The sequence below is a fragment of the Pelophylax lessonae genome (assembly GCF_965119305.1).
Source record: "Pelophylax lessonae genome assembly, chromosome: 5".
Classification (NCBI taxonomy): domain Eukaryota; kingdom Metazoa; phylum Chordata; class Amphibia; order Anura; family Ranidae; genus Pelophylax; species Pelophylax lessonae.
The window spans coordinates 280,337,002-280,351,589 of NC_138772.1; the positions used below are offsets into that span (position 1 = coordinate 280,337,002).

The 14,588-nt window shown below is 38.4% G+C and overlaps 1 protein-coding gene across 1 annotated transcript in view; it reads right to left on the reverse strand.

Annotated features, from left to right (window-relative positions):
• The window catches only part of GABBR2 (gamma-aminobutyric acid type B receptor subunit 2), an 873,294-nt gene that overhangs the window by 387,734 nt on the left and 470,972 nt on the right, over positions 1-14,588 (reverse strand). The window contains exons 6-7 of the mRNA XM_082257550.1: positions 6,090-6,278; positions 2,576-2,812 (exon numbers count right to left, since the gene is read on the reverse strand). Coding sequence (XP_082113676.1) covers positions 2,576-2,812; positions 6,090-6,278 — 426 coding nt within the window. The remainder of the gene's footprint in view (positions 1-2,575; positions 2,813-6,089; positions 6,279-14,588) is intronic.

Consider the following 14,588-nt stretch of genomic DNA (forward strand, 5'->3'; position numbering starts at 1 on the left):
ACCGGTCACCAAATACCACGCAACACAGGAAATACCATTGCGGGTTGCTATTGAATCTACTGAAATTGATCCTCTCTCAATCTCCAATCTTATATGGCTAAAACCCAAATCTCGTTCACCTATTTGCAACCCTATTATTAAACACACACTTTCAATCTGGGACAGAATTAAAACACTATACAGCCACCAATCAACACAAAACCCTTTGCTCTCCTTTCTTAGAAATACTTCCTTCTACCCAGCCTGGGTATCGCCATCATCCTTCCGTAACTGGGTCACATCTGGACTAACTAGACTTTGCAATTTGGTTTCTGCATCCGATTTCATATCTTTTCCAGATTTAAGTGCTTCCACTTCTCTCCCTTCCTCTGAACTTTTTTGATTTTTACAAATTAAAAACTGTTTTTCCCCGCTTCCATCTGGAACTGGCCCTCTGAATCAGCTTTCACCATTTGAACAAGTTTGCTATAAAGAACCCCACGTTAAGGGCCTTATTTCGCAACTATACTTGCAACTTCTTGTTAAACCTGAAGAAGGACCCCCTGATTATGTAGTAAAATGGGAATCTGATCTGGGTCGCCCTTTGAATAACACAGAATGGTCGGATATATGGTCTTATGCAAAATCATCCTCCACCAAAATTAATGCGTTAGAGGCTTCTTATAAAGTATTCATGCGTTGGTATTTGGTACCCTCCAGAATGGCTACATTTGCACCACAAGTCTCAGCACTCTGTTTTCGCGGCTGTTCGGAGGTTGGTACCCACTTTCACACCTGGTGGCTTTGCCCGATTGTTTCCTCTTTTTGGGGAGAAGTCTTTTGACTGGCCTCTAAGCTGTTTGATATGCCACTACTGCCAGACCCAAAGATTGCACTTTTAAATGCAAAACCAGACATTCTTACACGCACTCAGTTTAAACTCCTTATGCAACTCTTAACAGCCGCTAAACAGACTATTGCCAAAGCATGGAAATCCTCTTCCTTAAAATTTTGTGAAACTAAACAACGAGTGAACATTTTGATGATACATGCCAAGATGTCGGCCTTGGATAATGGCACTTTGAATAAATTCGACATTCTTTGGAAACCTTGGATTTCCAAGATGCTTCCCCCAGACTTCAATGAAGCTGTTTTACTTTCTCGGTAACATTCCTACTCATCCTATTATATTGTTTCCTTCTGCCTTGCCTTATTCCTGATAATTGTTCCCACTTCTTTTCTCTATCATCCACTCTTTTTCCTTTCTGGCATTCTTGCCTTCTGTTTTCTTCTGCTTCCCTCTATTTCATTTTATTTTTTTATTATTATTTGGTTTATAGTAATCTTTCGATATAACAATTCACTTTCTCTACTAGATTTGAGTCCTCGTTTATTTTGAATAATGTGATGACTATGTGCCATGCTATATTAGGCTGTTCTTCATATGTTCTATGAGATACTTTTATTAGTCAAGATATGTAACTTTTTCGAAGATCCTTTATTTGTGGAAGGTTCCCACTACTTGTTCTCCTTCTGGGTCACAGCTTGAACCCATTAGGGGTGACCCATAGGGAGGACATGGTCACGCTATTCCTATTATTGCAACCCCATTGACTTCCACTTCTACATTATTTATTATACTTATTAACTGTTCATTATCGCTCATTGACTCTCTCTATATCTTGTATACCATTTGCCCACTCTATATTTGGACTCCATCTTCTTTACATTTTTGTTGTATCCGTTTTACACTTCTGTTGTATCTACTGTATGTACATAACTCTAATAAAATACTTTGAATGAGAAGCACTGTTTGTACTGCTTGTGCATCCTAATAGGAGAATTTGGTGTAATAAAATAAGTCCTTTGCACCCAATACTCCACCCTCCTGGTGATATCAAGGAGATGATATCATTGGATGTAGCTGACAGTTCCAAGTTTATTCTGCATTTCTAGTATACATAAATCTTATAGAAATGGAAGTGTATATAATACCATAAAGGTGTAGCACTGTGGATGTTTTTCATACTGCTGGAGTCAAGCTGATTGCTCTGTGGATTGCATAAATTGGCTGGCCATCTAACTCCGGTAAGCCCCCCTCTTGTTGCACTAAGACGGTGTGTGAAATTTTTAAAAGGCTTTTGGGGATCCACTTCTGTCCTCCTTTGAAGTATTCAGAGAAGATCGCTGTCATCTTTGCTCTTCATTGGGACTTGTATGCATGAAATATCTTTTTATACACATTTTATTTAAATACATTGTTTTTATATATATTTGGTTTGGATTTGTGCAATTTCAATGTGGTCACTTTAACAGCGATATAAATGTTTAGTATTTTTGCACTTGCATTATCCAGTTGAATAGTATTTTTTAGCACTGCACTTTTGTATATCATGTGTAGATGAATATAAACAGGGATTTTCTTTTCACATGATTGGATAATTAAAGTTTATTTTCACACATTTTATTGTGTAAACATTCTCCAATCCTTTAGTAAATCAACCTCAAACTCATGAATTTATAACTACAGAATTACTTTTGTTATGCTCAGGAAACAACAAGACCACAGTAAAAGGATTAATGTTTATATACTTACAGTTACGCCAAAGAAATTTGTTTCATTCATTGCATCAAGGAAGATTTTCCCAAGCTTGTGATTTGTATAGTTGAAGTCTTGAATGCTCAGATGCTTGTTGGTAGCATTAAGGTATTCCATTGCTCGGTGAAGTGTTTTTGCTATTACCCATATTCCATCATAGGCATAACCATGAAATTTGCTGGGTTCCACATCTGATCGCTTTTCATTGTATTCTTTTTCATATTGCTGAGGGGTCTAAAATGCATAAACAAATCTCATAAGCATTCAATCCTTTTTTGTGTAATACAAAATGTTTATTTTTCTAAATGTCCATTAAAAAAAAAAACAAACATTGTTTTAAAAAAAAAAAAGGTTTTCACTTAAGAAAGTAACATAACTTCAGGTCCTACAGTAGTACTTAAGGCAAAATCAAAAATGTTTTCTGCAGTAATTTGCCATAATATGTGATCTGATCCACATCCAAGTCACACCAATAGAAAAACACACCTGTGCTTAAGCTGGTAACACACAACTGTTCTAATTTCTCATATCTTTATTATCATACCCATTAAACATTCACAGTCCTGGAGGATAAAGTAAGTAAACCCATATACTAATTAATTAATTGAAAGACAATCAGCATCAGTAGTTTGGACATCTGGTGTCCAATTAATGAAATTAGTTTGAAATTGTGGTTTAGAGTGACACTCGAACATTTTAAGAATTTTAAGATTGCTGTTCAGAACAAACATCAGCATCAGTATCATAGCTATGCCTCACAAAAATGAGCTCTCTGAAGGCATATGGTCAAGAATATTTAATCTTCTGGTAAGGTAGGACTGGTAAGGGATACAAAGCAATCTCAGAGTGTTTAGTCATCCATCAATCGACAATTAGACAAACTGTCTATAAATGGACGCTGTTTATTGTGGCTACTCTTCCCAGAAGTGGGCACCCAGTCACAATGAATCTCAAGGCACAGTGCAAAAGAACCCACAAGTAACAGGTAAAGGCTTTAAGACATCACTGGAAGTGGCAAACATGCCTTTTCATGAGTCTACTATACATAGGTCTTTGAACAGGCAAGATGTCCATGGTAGAACACCATAGGGGAAGCTGCTGCTCTCCAAAAAAAACATTACTGAATGTCCGAAGTTTGCCAAAGTGCACCTTTGTAAACTGCAACGCTACTGAAAAAATGTTCTGTGGACTGATGAAACTAAAGTCAAATTGTTTGGGAAGAATTCTCAGTACTATGTATGGCACAAAAAGGGCACATCCTGCCAATATCAAAACATCCCAATGATTAAGTATTAGTGTGTTCAATAAAGACATGAGAAATTAGAATCGTTTGAGTTTTATAAGCTTTAGCACATTGGGAGGTATTTACTAAAACTTCAGAGTGCAAAATCTGGTGCAGCTCTTGCATAGTAACCAATCAGCTTCCAAATGTTATCATCAAAGCTTAATTGAACAAGCTGAAATTAGAAGTTTTACTAAATAAACCACATTAAGTTTGTCTATTGTTGTGACTTAGATGAGGGTCAGATCATATTTTATGGCAAATTACTGTAGAAAACTAGTTAATACCAAGGGGTTCTCATACTTTTTTTTTTTTTTGGGTTCTCATACTTTTTCTTGCCACTGTATATGATGCAATCTGTCAGTAGATTTAATAAATCCGTTTTTTTGTTTTTTTGTTTTTTCAATCTACCCTGTAACTTATTTTTTTCCTGGTGATACTGCTTTTGTTTTGCAACTTCCTTCTTTCCTTGCAACAGAAAAAGTAGTAGTTAGAGGGTTGAGACAAATCATTTAACACAGACATGGGTGCTTACAGGGGTCAGCTTTTATCCATGTATATAAAAACTTTATCTCAAAAGGAGAATGAAAAGCTGTTGCTGTAACTGATTAAAACGTGTTAGCTGGAGTTAGCCTTTTGTTTGTTAGTCACTTATGTAAAGTCCCTCTAAATCTGCTAGCCAATGTGACAATGCCCTCTACACAGAGCTGCTGTCCAAAGATGTCTTCCTGTTGCTTCTCTTAGACAGGACATGCATTACTGGCCAGGTCACCAGATGAAAAAAAAGAAATGCGATCTATAAAATTTAATTGGGTTTAGATACACTTTAATGTAATTCTTTCACAAGACTGAAAAATTTAAATTAAGTGCATGGGAAAATTACACATAAGCAGTGGTTGCTTTTAGCGTCAAAATGGTTTGTATATAAAAACATACAAGCAGCTGAGCTACTGTATATTGATATGCTGTATATATCTCAAAGTTTCAGTAGTGCAGTATTTGTCAGGGTCTGGATCTGAACCTGTGACCTCTGCAGTGTCTGGCTGTAATGCTTCTTGCTGTGCCACCTACGATGCTGGACAACCTTGTGTTATCTTATTATTTTGCCAGTTTGTTGTGACCTCTCCAACCAATATCTTGCTCCTTTGTGTACCTGCAGCCGTCCTTATTACTACCACTCGTTATTGACTTTGGCTTTTTCATCGACTGTGCTTATCTCTGATCTCATCCAGCTACTACTTGTTACTGACCCTTAGCTTGTTAACTGACTACGAGTCTGCTTGTACCTTATCTGTCTTATCCCCTACCTTACTCCCACTTGCTCTCCTCCTGCTGAGGCAAATCTGAGACAATTCACGACCTAGCATTAGCACACAGCAAAATCCATCTCCACAATCATGAGCTCTGGTGAAGACCCGCCAATATTTAGACCCCGCGCCTCGGCTTAGCTTGCATCATCCACTAGCGGATCTGTTTGTGGATTAATCTAGCTGACTAGACTTCTCGTGAATCTTTTAACTGCTGCAGTCACTGATCTCCGAGCCTGAACCCAAACTGTGATAGTATTGCATCATGTTAGCCATTGAGCAACACATAAAGTTTGAGGTTTCAGTGATACACTTTATTAAATAACAGGGTATTAAAGATGCAAACTTCCAAGATAAGTTAGATCCCTTCTTCAGGCTTCATACAATTCTAGGGGTTTAAGTTATCCAAAAATTTTGCATTTTTAATTGTTAATGTTTCCTGTAAAACCTGAAGTTCCACACCTTTCTGCTGCCAGAACCTCCCAATTGGTCTTGGAGGTTCAAATTAGGTAAAGTAAAAAGGAATGGGACCAAACTTAAAATTTGCATTAAATTGGTTATAATTTAGTTGTCCTGACTGTTTGGCCATGTAGTTGTGAAAAACCCGGAAGTTGGACAAAATGTAACCTATTAAAATGATCAGCTGCACATTAATAATGCCTTTTACATGCTATTACTCTTACAATAAGTCCATTTTATTTATGAAATACCCTTATAGCGTGTACTCTTTAGTTACATTTTCTGATGCTGTGACAACTACCATGACTAATATTATGTTGAAGCTATGGTGTTTAATAGATTCACATTTAAAATGAAAATGTTTATTCTTGCCAATGTGTGTCTTCATCTGCTCTCAATTTAGGTTCATCTATATAATTCATAACACAAAAAAATCTCATTTGGAACTGTGTAATTTGCTTACCCGTCCTGATATTGTTTTTATTTGCTTTGTGCTAAGAGGTTCAAAATCCACTCCGATGTATCCTTCCATTGCGGTGAGCAGGTTTTTACTTAAACAGGTGGAAGTATTGGCCTGTTGCCACCATAGTGCTTGATACCAACCAGGAATGATCCACTGATATTTGCTGCCAAACATCTCTTCATCATAAGCCTAAAAAAAAAAAAAAAAAAAAATGAATTACATGATAACTATTGAAGCATAGTCAGTGATTTATTCTCCATGGTTGCAGCATGTGCCAGACACACAGGCCTTAAGGGGGTTGGGGCCCACTGTGTTCTCACACACTGCGCAACAACAAGTGTGGGGATTAAAATACATAACAGTATTCTGTGTCTGTTCTGCAGCAGTGCCTATTATTTGTAGCTGCAGCAGTATAAAGACCATTTATTCTGTGACTACATATGCAAGAAAAGGGAGAGGGTGCTGAAGTAATACTAGGGGTGGGTGCTAACAGAACGTTGCGGGCAAGTGCCGATGTAAGTGCGATGGAAGCCACATATGTAGCTGAAATGGTGACTATGCTGCAATTGGCAAGCTTACCAACTGCATTTATAACTATAACAACATTATATATATATATATATATATATATATATATACACACACACACTATATTACCAAAAGTATTGGGACGCCTGCTTTTACACACACATGAACTTTAATGGCATCCCAGTCTTTGTCCGTAGGGTTCAATATTGAGTTGGCTTACCCTTTGTAGCTATAACAGCTTCAACTCTTCTGGGAAGGCTGTACACAAGGTTTAGGAGTGTGTCTATGGGAATGTTTGACCATTCTTCCAGAAGCTCATTTGTGAGGTCAGGCACTGATGTTTGATGAGAAGGCCTGGATCACAGTCTCCACTCTAATTCATCCCAAAGGTGTTCTTTCAGGTTGAGGTCAGGGCTCTGTGCAGGCCAGTCAAGTTCCTTCACCCCAAAATCGCTCAACAAAGTCTCTATGGACCTTGCTTTGTGCACTGGTGCGTGGTTATGTTGGAACAGGAAGGGGCCATCTCCAAACTGTTCCCACAATGTTGGGAGCAGGAAAATTGTCCAAAATGTCTTGGAATACTTACACCCTAAGAGTCCCCTTTACTGGAACTAAGGAGCCAAATGATTTATGCACAGAGTCCTGACCTCAACCTGATAGAAGACCTGTGGGATTAATTAGAGAGGAGACTGCGAGCCAGATCTTCTTGTCCAACATCAGTGCCTGACCTCACAAATATGCTTCTAAAAGAATGGTCAAACATTCCCATAGACACACTCCAAAACATTGTGGACAGCCTTCCCAGAACAGTTGAAGCTGTTATAGCTGTAAAGGGTGGGCCAACTCAATATTGAACCCTATGGACTAAGACTGGGATGCCATTAAAGTTCATATGCATGAAGGCGGGTGTCACAATAACTTTTGACAATATAGTGTATATGTTTATATATATATTTTTGAGTTTTTGGATGTATAATGTTTGTAATAAATCTTTATGATTTATTGTGATTGTGGTATTGTAGTAGCACCTTACTTTTTTCAGGTTTTATTTTTAAAGTGGTCACATCCACTTAAAGGGGCAGCTGCTCACTTATGAGATTTTCCACATTGCTGGCACCATATTATCACATTGTTGTTTTATCTGCCAGCCTTCAAGTGCACCAGCTAGTACCCATCGTCTAATTGGGAAAAATGTGAGCAGAGCATTGACTGACTGAGGTTACTACAGGACGAGACTGTCGAAATTGCCATAAACAATGTTTCATCTGATGACAGACATATTGCTTCCATTAAAGAGCAGGAGTCAAAAGCCTATGATCTGGTGCTGGAGGGAGCTACTGTACACTAGGTGAAAAATTAACAGAGGGAGGGAGAAGGAAAAAAACATTTTCATATGAGAACTGAGCTGCACAGCATCCACATGTGTCGCCTCTTATTGTCCAGGAGGGGGTTACTAGAGATACAATGGACAGTAAGGCCCCTTTAACACTTGTGCAACTTGTCCTGCGATTTGGGACTGCAAAGTCACATGACAAGTCTTACTCCATGATTTCCAATGAGTACCATTCATATCTGTACGACTTCAAGTCGCAACAACTTCAAAGTAGCCCCTGCACTACTTTGGGCTGATTTTAATGCGTTTTGAGGTCCATAGACATAGGCATTGCTTCAAGTCCAGTTAAAACCATGGTAAAACTGTGGCAAAAAATGTGGTAAAATCATGCGACTTTTAGGTCGCATACCTGTGAAAGGGTCCTTAGAGGCATCTTCTATACTCTGTTGTGTGCAGATCAGCAGTCAGCATCTGCCAGGAACTGGACATCTTCACATGCAACTGTACCTCCTACCCTAAGCCCACCTGCAGCCCCTACAGGTGCCCCAATGTCTAATGGAGGGGGCACACTTTGGCCTCTCCATCCCCACTTTCTATGTACTGCACTTTATTTTCCCATTCTAAACCAACTTATTCTGCCCACTGTGCTTTACATTCCCTAGTCAACACTGCCTTATTGTATACTAGGTAAGCCATCTCAAACTCCAAATACACATGCTCCTTTAAACCTTGGCCAATATTTAGCACAGTAAAAATCACCGCCCCCCCCCCCCCCTTTTCCCCTTTTCTTTTTTTTTTTTTCTTTTTTTCTTTTTGGGCAACGGTGCCCACATCATTATTTTGCATACAGACCCACTGTTTTCAGAAAATGCCCCTGAGCATAGTATAGAGTTTATATGAGTTTAGTCCACATTTAAGGTTTATACAAATGTAAAAACAGTCTACTGAATTGAGAGAGCAACACTAGAACCATTCGGGCATTTATGCATGTTTAAAAGTTTAATCACCAGCTTTGTTTCTTTACCTTATGTGAGAGAAAGACATCTTGCAATTTACAGCAAATACAAAAAGCCTTGATCAATCAAGATTTCTTTTTCTTAAGTGCAGTAAATAATGGAAACCAATAAATTGCATCTTGTACTGATCAAAACACATTTTCAGTTATAAAACAAATCAAATGCATTGTGCTTCTTTATAAATGTACACCATACATTTCTTTAGTAAAACGGCATATAGTACACACAGGACAGTCTAGGACAGACTGTCACACAGGTAACACTGCGTGACTAAATGATTGTCACACAAAGTAGATTGTAACTGATCAGGGAAGCCACAGTGATAGCAACTGCCTATCCTCCTGATAAGGTCTGGGCAGGCAGGCAGAAGGTACATCTGGCATCTGGTGGATAACACAGTGATACCGTGATAGTTCACTTTTGTGACATGATCTGGAGGGGGAGGGGAGCGCTGGCTGTTAAATACTACTACACTATAATACCAAAAGTATTGGGAAGCCTGTCTTTACACGCACATTAACTTTAATGGCATCACAGTCTTAGTCCGTAGAGTTCAATATGGAGTTGGCCCACCCTTTGCAGCTATAACAGCTTCAACTCTTCCAGGAAGGCTGTCCACAGGGTTTAGGAGTGTGTCTATTGGAATGTTTGACCATTCTTCCATAAGCGCATTTGTGAGGTCAGGCACTGATGTTGGGCGGAAGACCTGGCTTGCAGTCTGCGCTATAATTAATCCCAAAGGTGTTCTGTCAGGTTGAGGTCAGGACTCTGTGCAGGCCAGTTAAGTTCCTTCACCCCAAACTTGCTCATCCATGTCTTTATGGACCTTGCTTTGTGCACTGGTGCACAGTAGTGATGAGCCAAACACCCCCCTGTTTGGTTCGCACTGAACATCTTGAACAGGGGAAATGTTCTAGTGAACATGCGAACCCCATTAACCACTTAAGCCCCGGAAGATTTTACCCCCTTCCTGACCAGGGCCTATTTTGCGATTTGGCACTGCGTGACTTTAACGGACAATTGCGCGGTCGTGCGACGCTGTACATAAACAAATTTGACGTCCTTTTTCCCCATAAACAGAGCTTTCTTTTGGTGGTATTTGATCACCTGTGTGATTTTTTGATCATGCGCTATAAACAAAAAAAGAGCGTCAATTTTGCAAAAATAACAATATTTTTCACATTTTTTTTATATGAAATTCCCCAAAAAAATGTAAAAATCAAAATTTTTTAACATTTTAGGCCAATTTGTTTTCTGCTACATATTTTTGGTAAAAAAAATCGCAATAAGCGTATTTTGATTGGTTTGCGCAAAAGTTATTGCATTTACTAACTAAGGGAAGGATTTTTGTCATTTTTGTTTTTTTTTTAACGCGTAATGGCGGCAATCTGCGATTCTTTTTGCAGGACTGCGACATTGGGGTGGACAGATCGGACCCTTGACTGACATTTTTGACACTTTTGGGGTTACCAGTGACATTACTACACTAATCAGTGCTATACATATGCACTGTTACTGTAAAATTACACTGGTAGTGAAGGGGTTAACTTTTTTTGAGAGGGAGGGGTGGTGTATGTCCCTAGGGGCGTGATTCTAACTGTGAATGGCTGTGGCTTGAGCTGTAAGAACAGTGATCAACGGTCCTACATAGTAGAACCATATGATCACCATTCTTACACAGGGGAGAATGACAGGCGGCTTGTTTACATTAGCCGCCTGCCTTTCTCCCGGTGTCACGGACGATCGCGAGTGCCCGGCGGACATCGGGTCCGCCAGGCACACGCGCGGGAGGGTCCGTGACCGAGCGGGAGCACGCATTCGGTGGCGCACACTCGCTCCCCAGAGCCTCACAGGCTAGCGACATAGACCTACGTCGCTTTGCCTGTGAGGGGCTGACTGCCGTAGTAAATATACTGTGAGCAGTTGGCAAGTGATTAAGGTCTATGGGACACAAACATGAAAAATCAAAAGTCCTAATTTTAAAGCTTTAAATGCAAGTTATTGGCCCAAAAAAGTGTATGGTGACCCAGGTACTGCTCTGGGGGACATGAATCAATGCAAAAATAATTTTTTAAAACGTTCGCTTTAACAAGAGCAGTGATTTTAATAATGCTTAAAGTGAAACAATAAAAATGAAAAATTAAATATCGTGCCTGGGGGGGCCTTAATGTGTCTGTAAAGTGGTGCATTTGTGCGATGTTTCTAGCCTGCTGCAGCAATACTGACATTTCTAAAGGTTTGTCTAGGAAGTAATAGAGAAGTTTTTTTTTTATACAATAAGCTGGACGTTGAGGCGGAACGGCTTGGAGTGAGCATATTGGGCAGCTGAAGATCGTTACTGCATTGGGAGATCGATGTACTGTGAACATCAGTGATTACATGCCCGCAAGAGAGGAGAGAGGTCGGAAGCCCATTTCAAAGGAAAGCAATCGGCTTGTTTGGATTACACACATGTGCAGATAGTGTGTGTGGGAGGTAGGCGGCCACTACACACCTGTTTGTTGGAGATTGGATCGATATCCAGATTATTGATGTTATATTTTACGATTGGTTGATCCTTTGAAGATTTATTTCATTCATCTTTGATTGTATATTGGACACTGTGGGATTTTCTCAGACACTTATATTTTTATACACAACTTTTTATATGAATTGTTTTATGAAATATTTTTAGGAATTTTTTCATCACATATCAGTCATCAACGATTATATTGATCATCGCCCTTTTTCATCGATTGCATTGATTATGTGATTGCATTATATATATATATTTCCTTGGGATTGACACACTATTTACTTTATTTATGCACAGTCTTTTCAGAGTCATCCACTGAAGATCTTTTGTGTATAGGCTCGCTTTTACAGTTTTATATTGAGGATTGATTTTACTTCGAAATTTTTGCATCAGGTTTAATCACATAGAGCACTATCCACAGTGGTGGACATCGTTATTGTCACAGAGTGTATCACATTTATTTATGATTTGAATTAGCGCCGATTTTCTACACCATACACGTATCAATTCACGGTGGGGACACCGATTTAGATTGGCAGCTTTTTCTATATTTTTTATTTTTCACATTTTTTTATTTTTTATTTTATTTATTTGATATTTTGTAATTGATTTACTCCTATCAAACCCCTCTGGGTAGCGCATTGATCCTCTTATTTAATTTACTGGTAATGTAGTTTATTTTCACAAGTGTGCTTGAGCCACTTCAACTGCCACCTTTTTAGAGGTTGTAAACCTCCCCAAATTTTTTTTAAAAAGATAAAAACCTCACATGGCGTCCATCTATACCCGGTCTTCCATCCGGGTTTGCATCCTGCGGCCATCTGATTGGCCAGAGCCGCAATGACGTCACTCCGGCGCATGCGCGCGGGAGCCACTGTTCATGGCACAGGGCTCTGAAGGAACGGCACTGGCGGCCGTTAATTTAGAGCGCATGTGTCAGTGACGTCATTGGCTGCATGAAAAGTAAATATCTCCTAAACGGTGCATGTTTAGGAGATGTTTACAGTATTTATAGGTAAGCCTTATCATAGGCTTACCTATAGGTACAAGTTACAGAGGAAGCTTGACTTCCTATTTAATGCTATCTGTGATCTGACCTCATAAATAGCTCAATCACAAACATTGAAAAGGCACATTTGCCATACATGTGCATTTTCTGCAGAGTGGTTTATAAACCACACTTCAGAAAATTGCATCCACTAACCTGTCCATTATTTTACAATGGTTCAGTATTAACCGCCTTAGCGGTATCCCCGAGCGTGACTCGGGGTAGGAATTTTCTGCTATTAGCGGTATCCCCGAGTCACGCTCGGGGTCAATGGGCAGAGCGTGCAGACAGCGCAGCGGAGCTTCTCTTACCATATCCTGGCGATCCAGCGATGAGCTCTCATTGCTGTGACCGCCAGTGAGATCTCCGCCGCTCGTCTGTCGGTAGGAGGACTTCCTAGTTCCGTTCCCTGCAGCAGCAATGCTGCATGGGAGCGGAACTAGGGAGGGAAAGTCAAAAAAAAAAAAAAAAAACGCTGCACAAAACACATAACACATTTTATATTATATATATGCATATATATATATGCATATATATATATATATATATATATATGCATATATATATATGCATATATATGCATATATATATATATATATGCATATATATATATATATATATATATATATATATATATATATATATATATATGCATATATATATATATATATGCATATGTATATATGTATATATATATATATGTGTATATATATATATATATATATATATATATATATATATATATATATATATACCTATATACACACACACATATATATATATATATATAAAATTATATTATTGATTCGATTATAATTCATGCGTTATATATATATATATATATATATATACACACACACACATATATATATATATATATATATACACACATATATATAATATATAACGCATGAATTATAATCTAATCAATAATATAATTTTATTATATATATTATATATTAAATAATAAAATAATATTATTGATTCGATTATAATTCACTTGTTTGTGTTTCAAATTTATCACATCTGGGATGTCTACTAGACTCTTGTTTTGGTCAGGTTTAAGTCAGTAATTACTAAGAATTGTAGGCCTATAATACATAACGCCAAATTTCCATGAAAAGAATTGTACCGCTTTTGGAACAGAATTCCTGACAGAATCATACCGCCAGGGAGGTTAAGGTGCTTAAAGTGGAACTACACTTCATCTGAGCACCACAAAACAAAAATGCTATCTAATTTCAAATATTCAAAATATTAAAAAGTCATTCAAAGTCATCCATCTATGTCTTCGTGCTATATTTTGCTGGGAAACCACTTTTAAAAACACCTCCTAGCATTCCTGGCCATGGCCATCCTGTCCTGTGGAGGGTAGATGATTTATGAAGCATTTACTTCTTTAAATCTATCTGCCCTTAGCTCAGGCATGCATGCAGGATGATGTGCTTAGCTGAAAAAAACATCTTTCCCTCCTGAAGACTCCTGCGATGTATGACATCATTTGCTTAGGCCTGGAAACCTGGAAGTAACTGAAGAAATCTAAATGCAAGCTTAAAACAAGTGAATACCATACACTTTCCTATCTATTTACTAATGCTAGCAGCAAAAGGATTTAAAATAGTTACAGACAGTATCTCAAAAAAGTGAGTACACCCCTCATCATGTAAATATTTTATTATATCTTTTCATGTGACAACACTGAAGAAAGTACACTTTGCTACAATGTAAAGTAGTGAGTGTACAGCTTGTATAACAGTGTAAATTTGCTGTCACCTCAAAATAACTCAACACACATCCATTAATGTCTAAACTGCTGGCAACAAAAGTGAGTACACCCCTAAATGAAAATGTTCAAATTTGGCCCAAAGTGTCAATATTTTGTGTGGCCACCATTATTTTTTAGCACTGCCTTAACCCTCTTTAGCATGGAGTTCACAAGAGCTTCACAGGTTGCCACTGGTGTTCTCTTCCACTCCTCCATGACGACATCACGGAGCTGGTGGATGTTAGAGACCTTGCGCTCCTCCACCTTCCGTTTGAGGAGGCCCCACAAATGCTC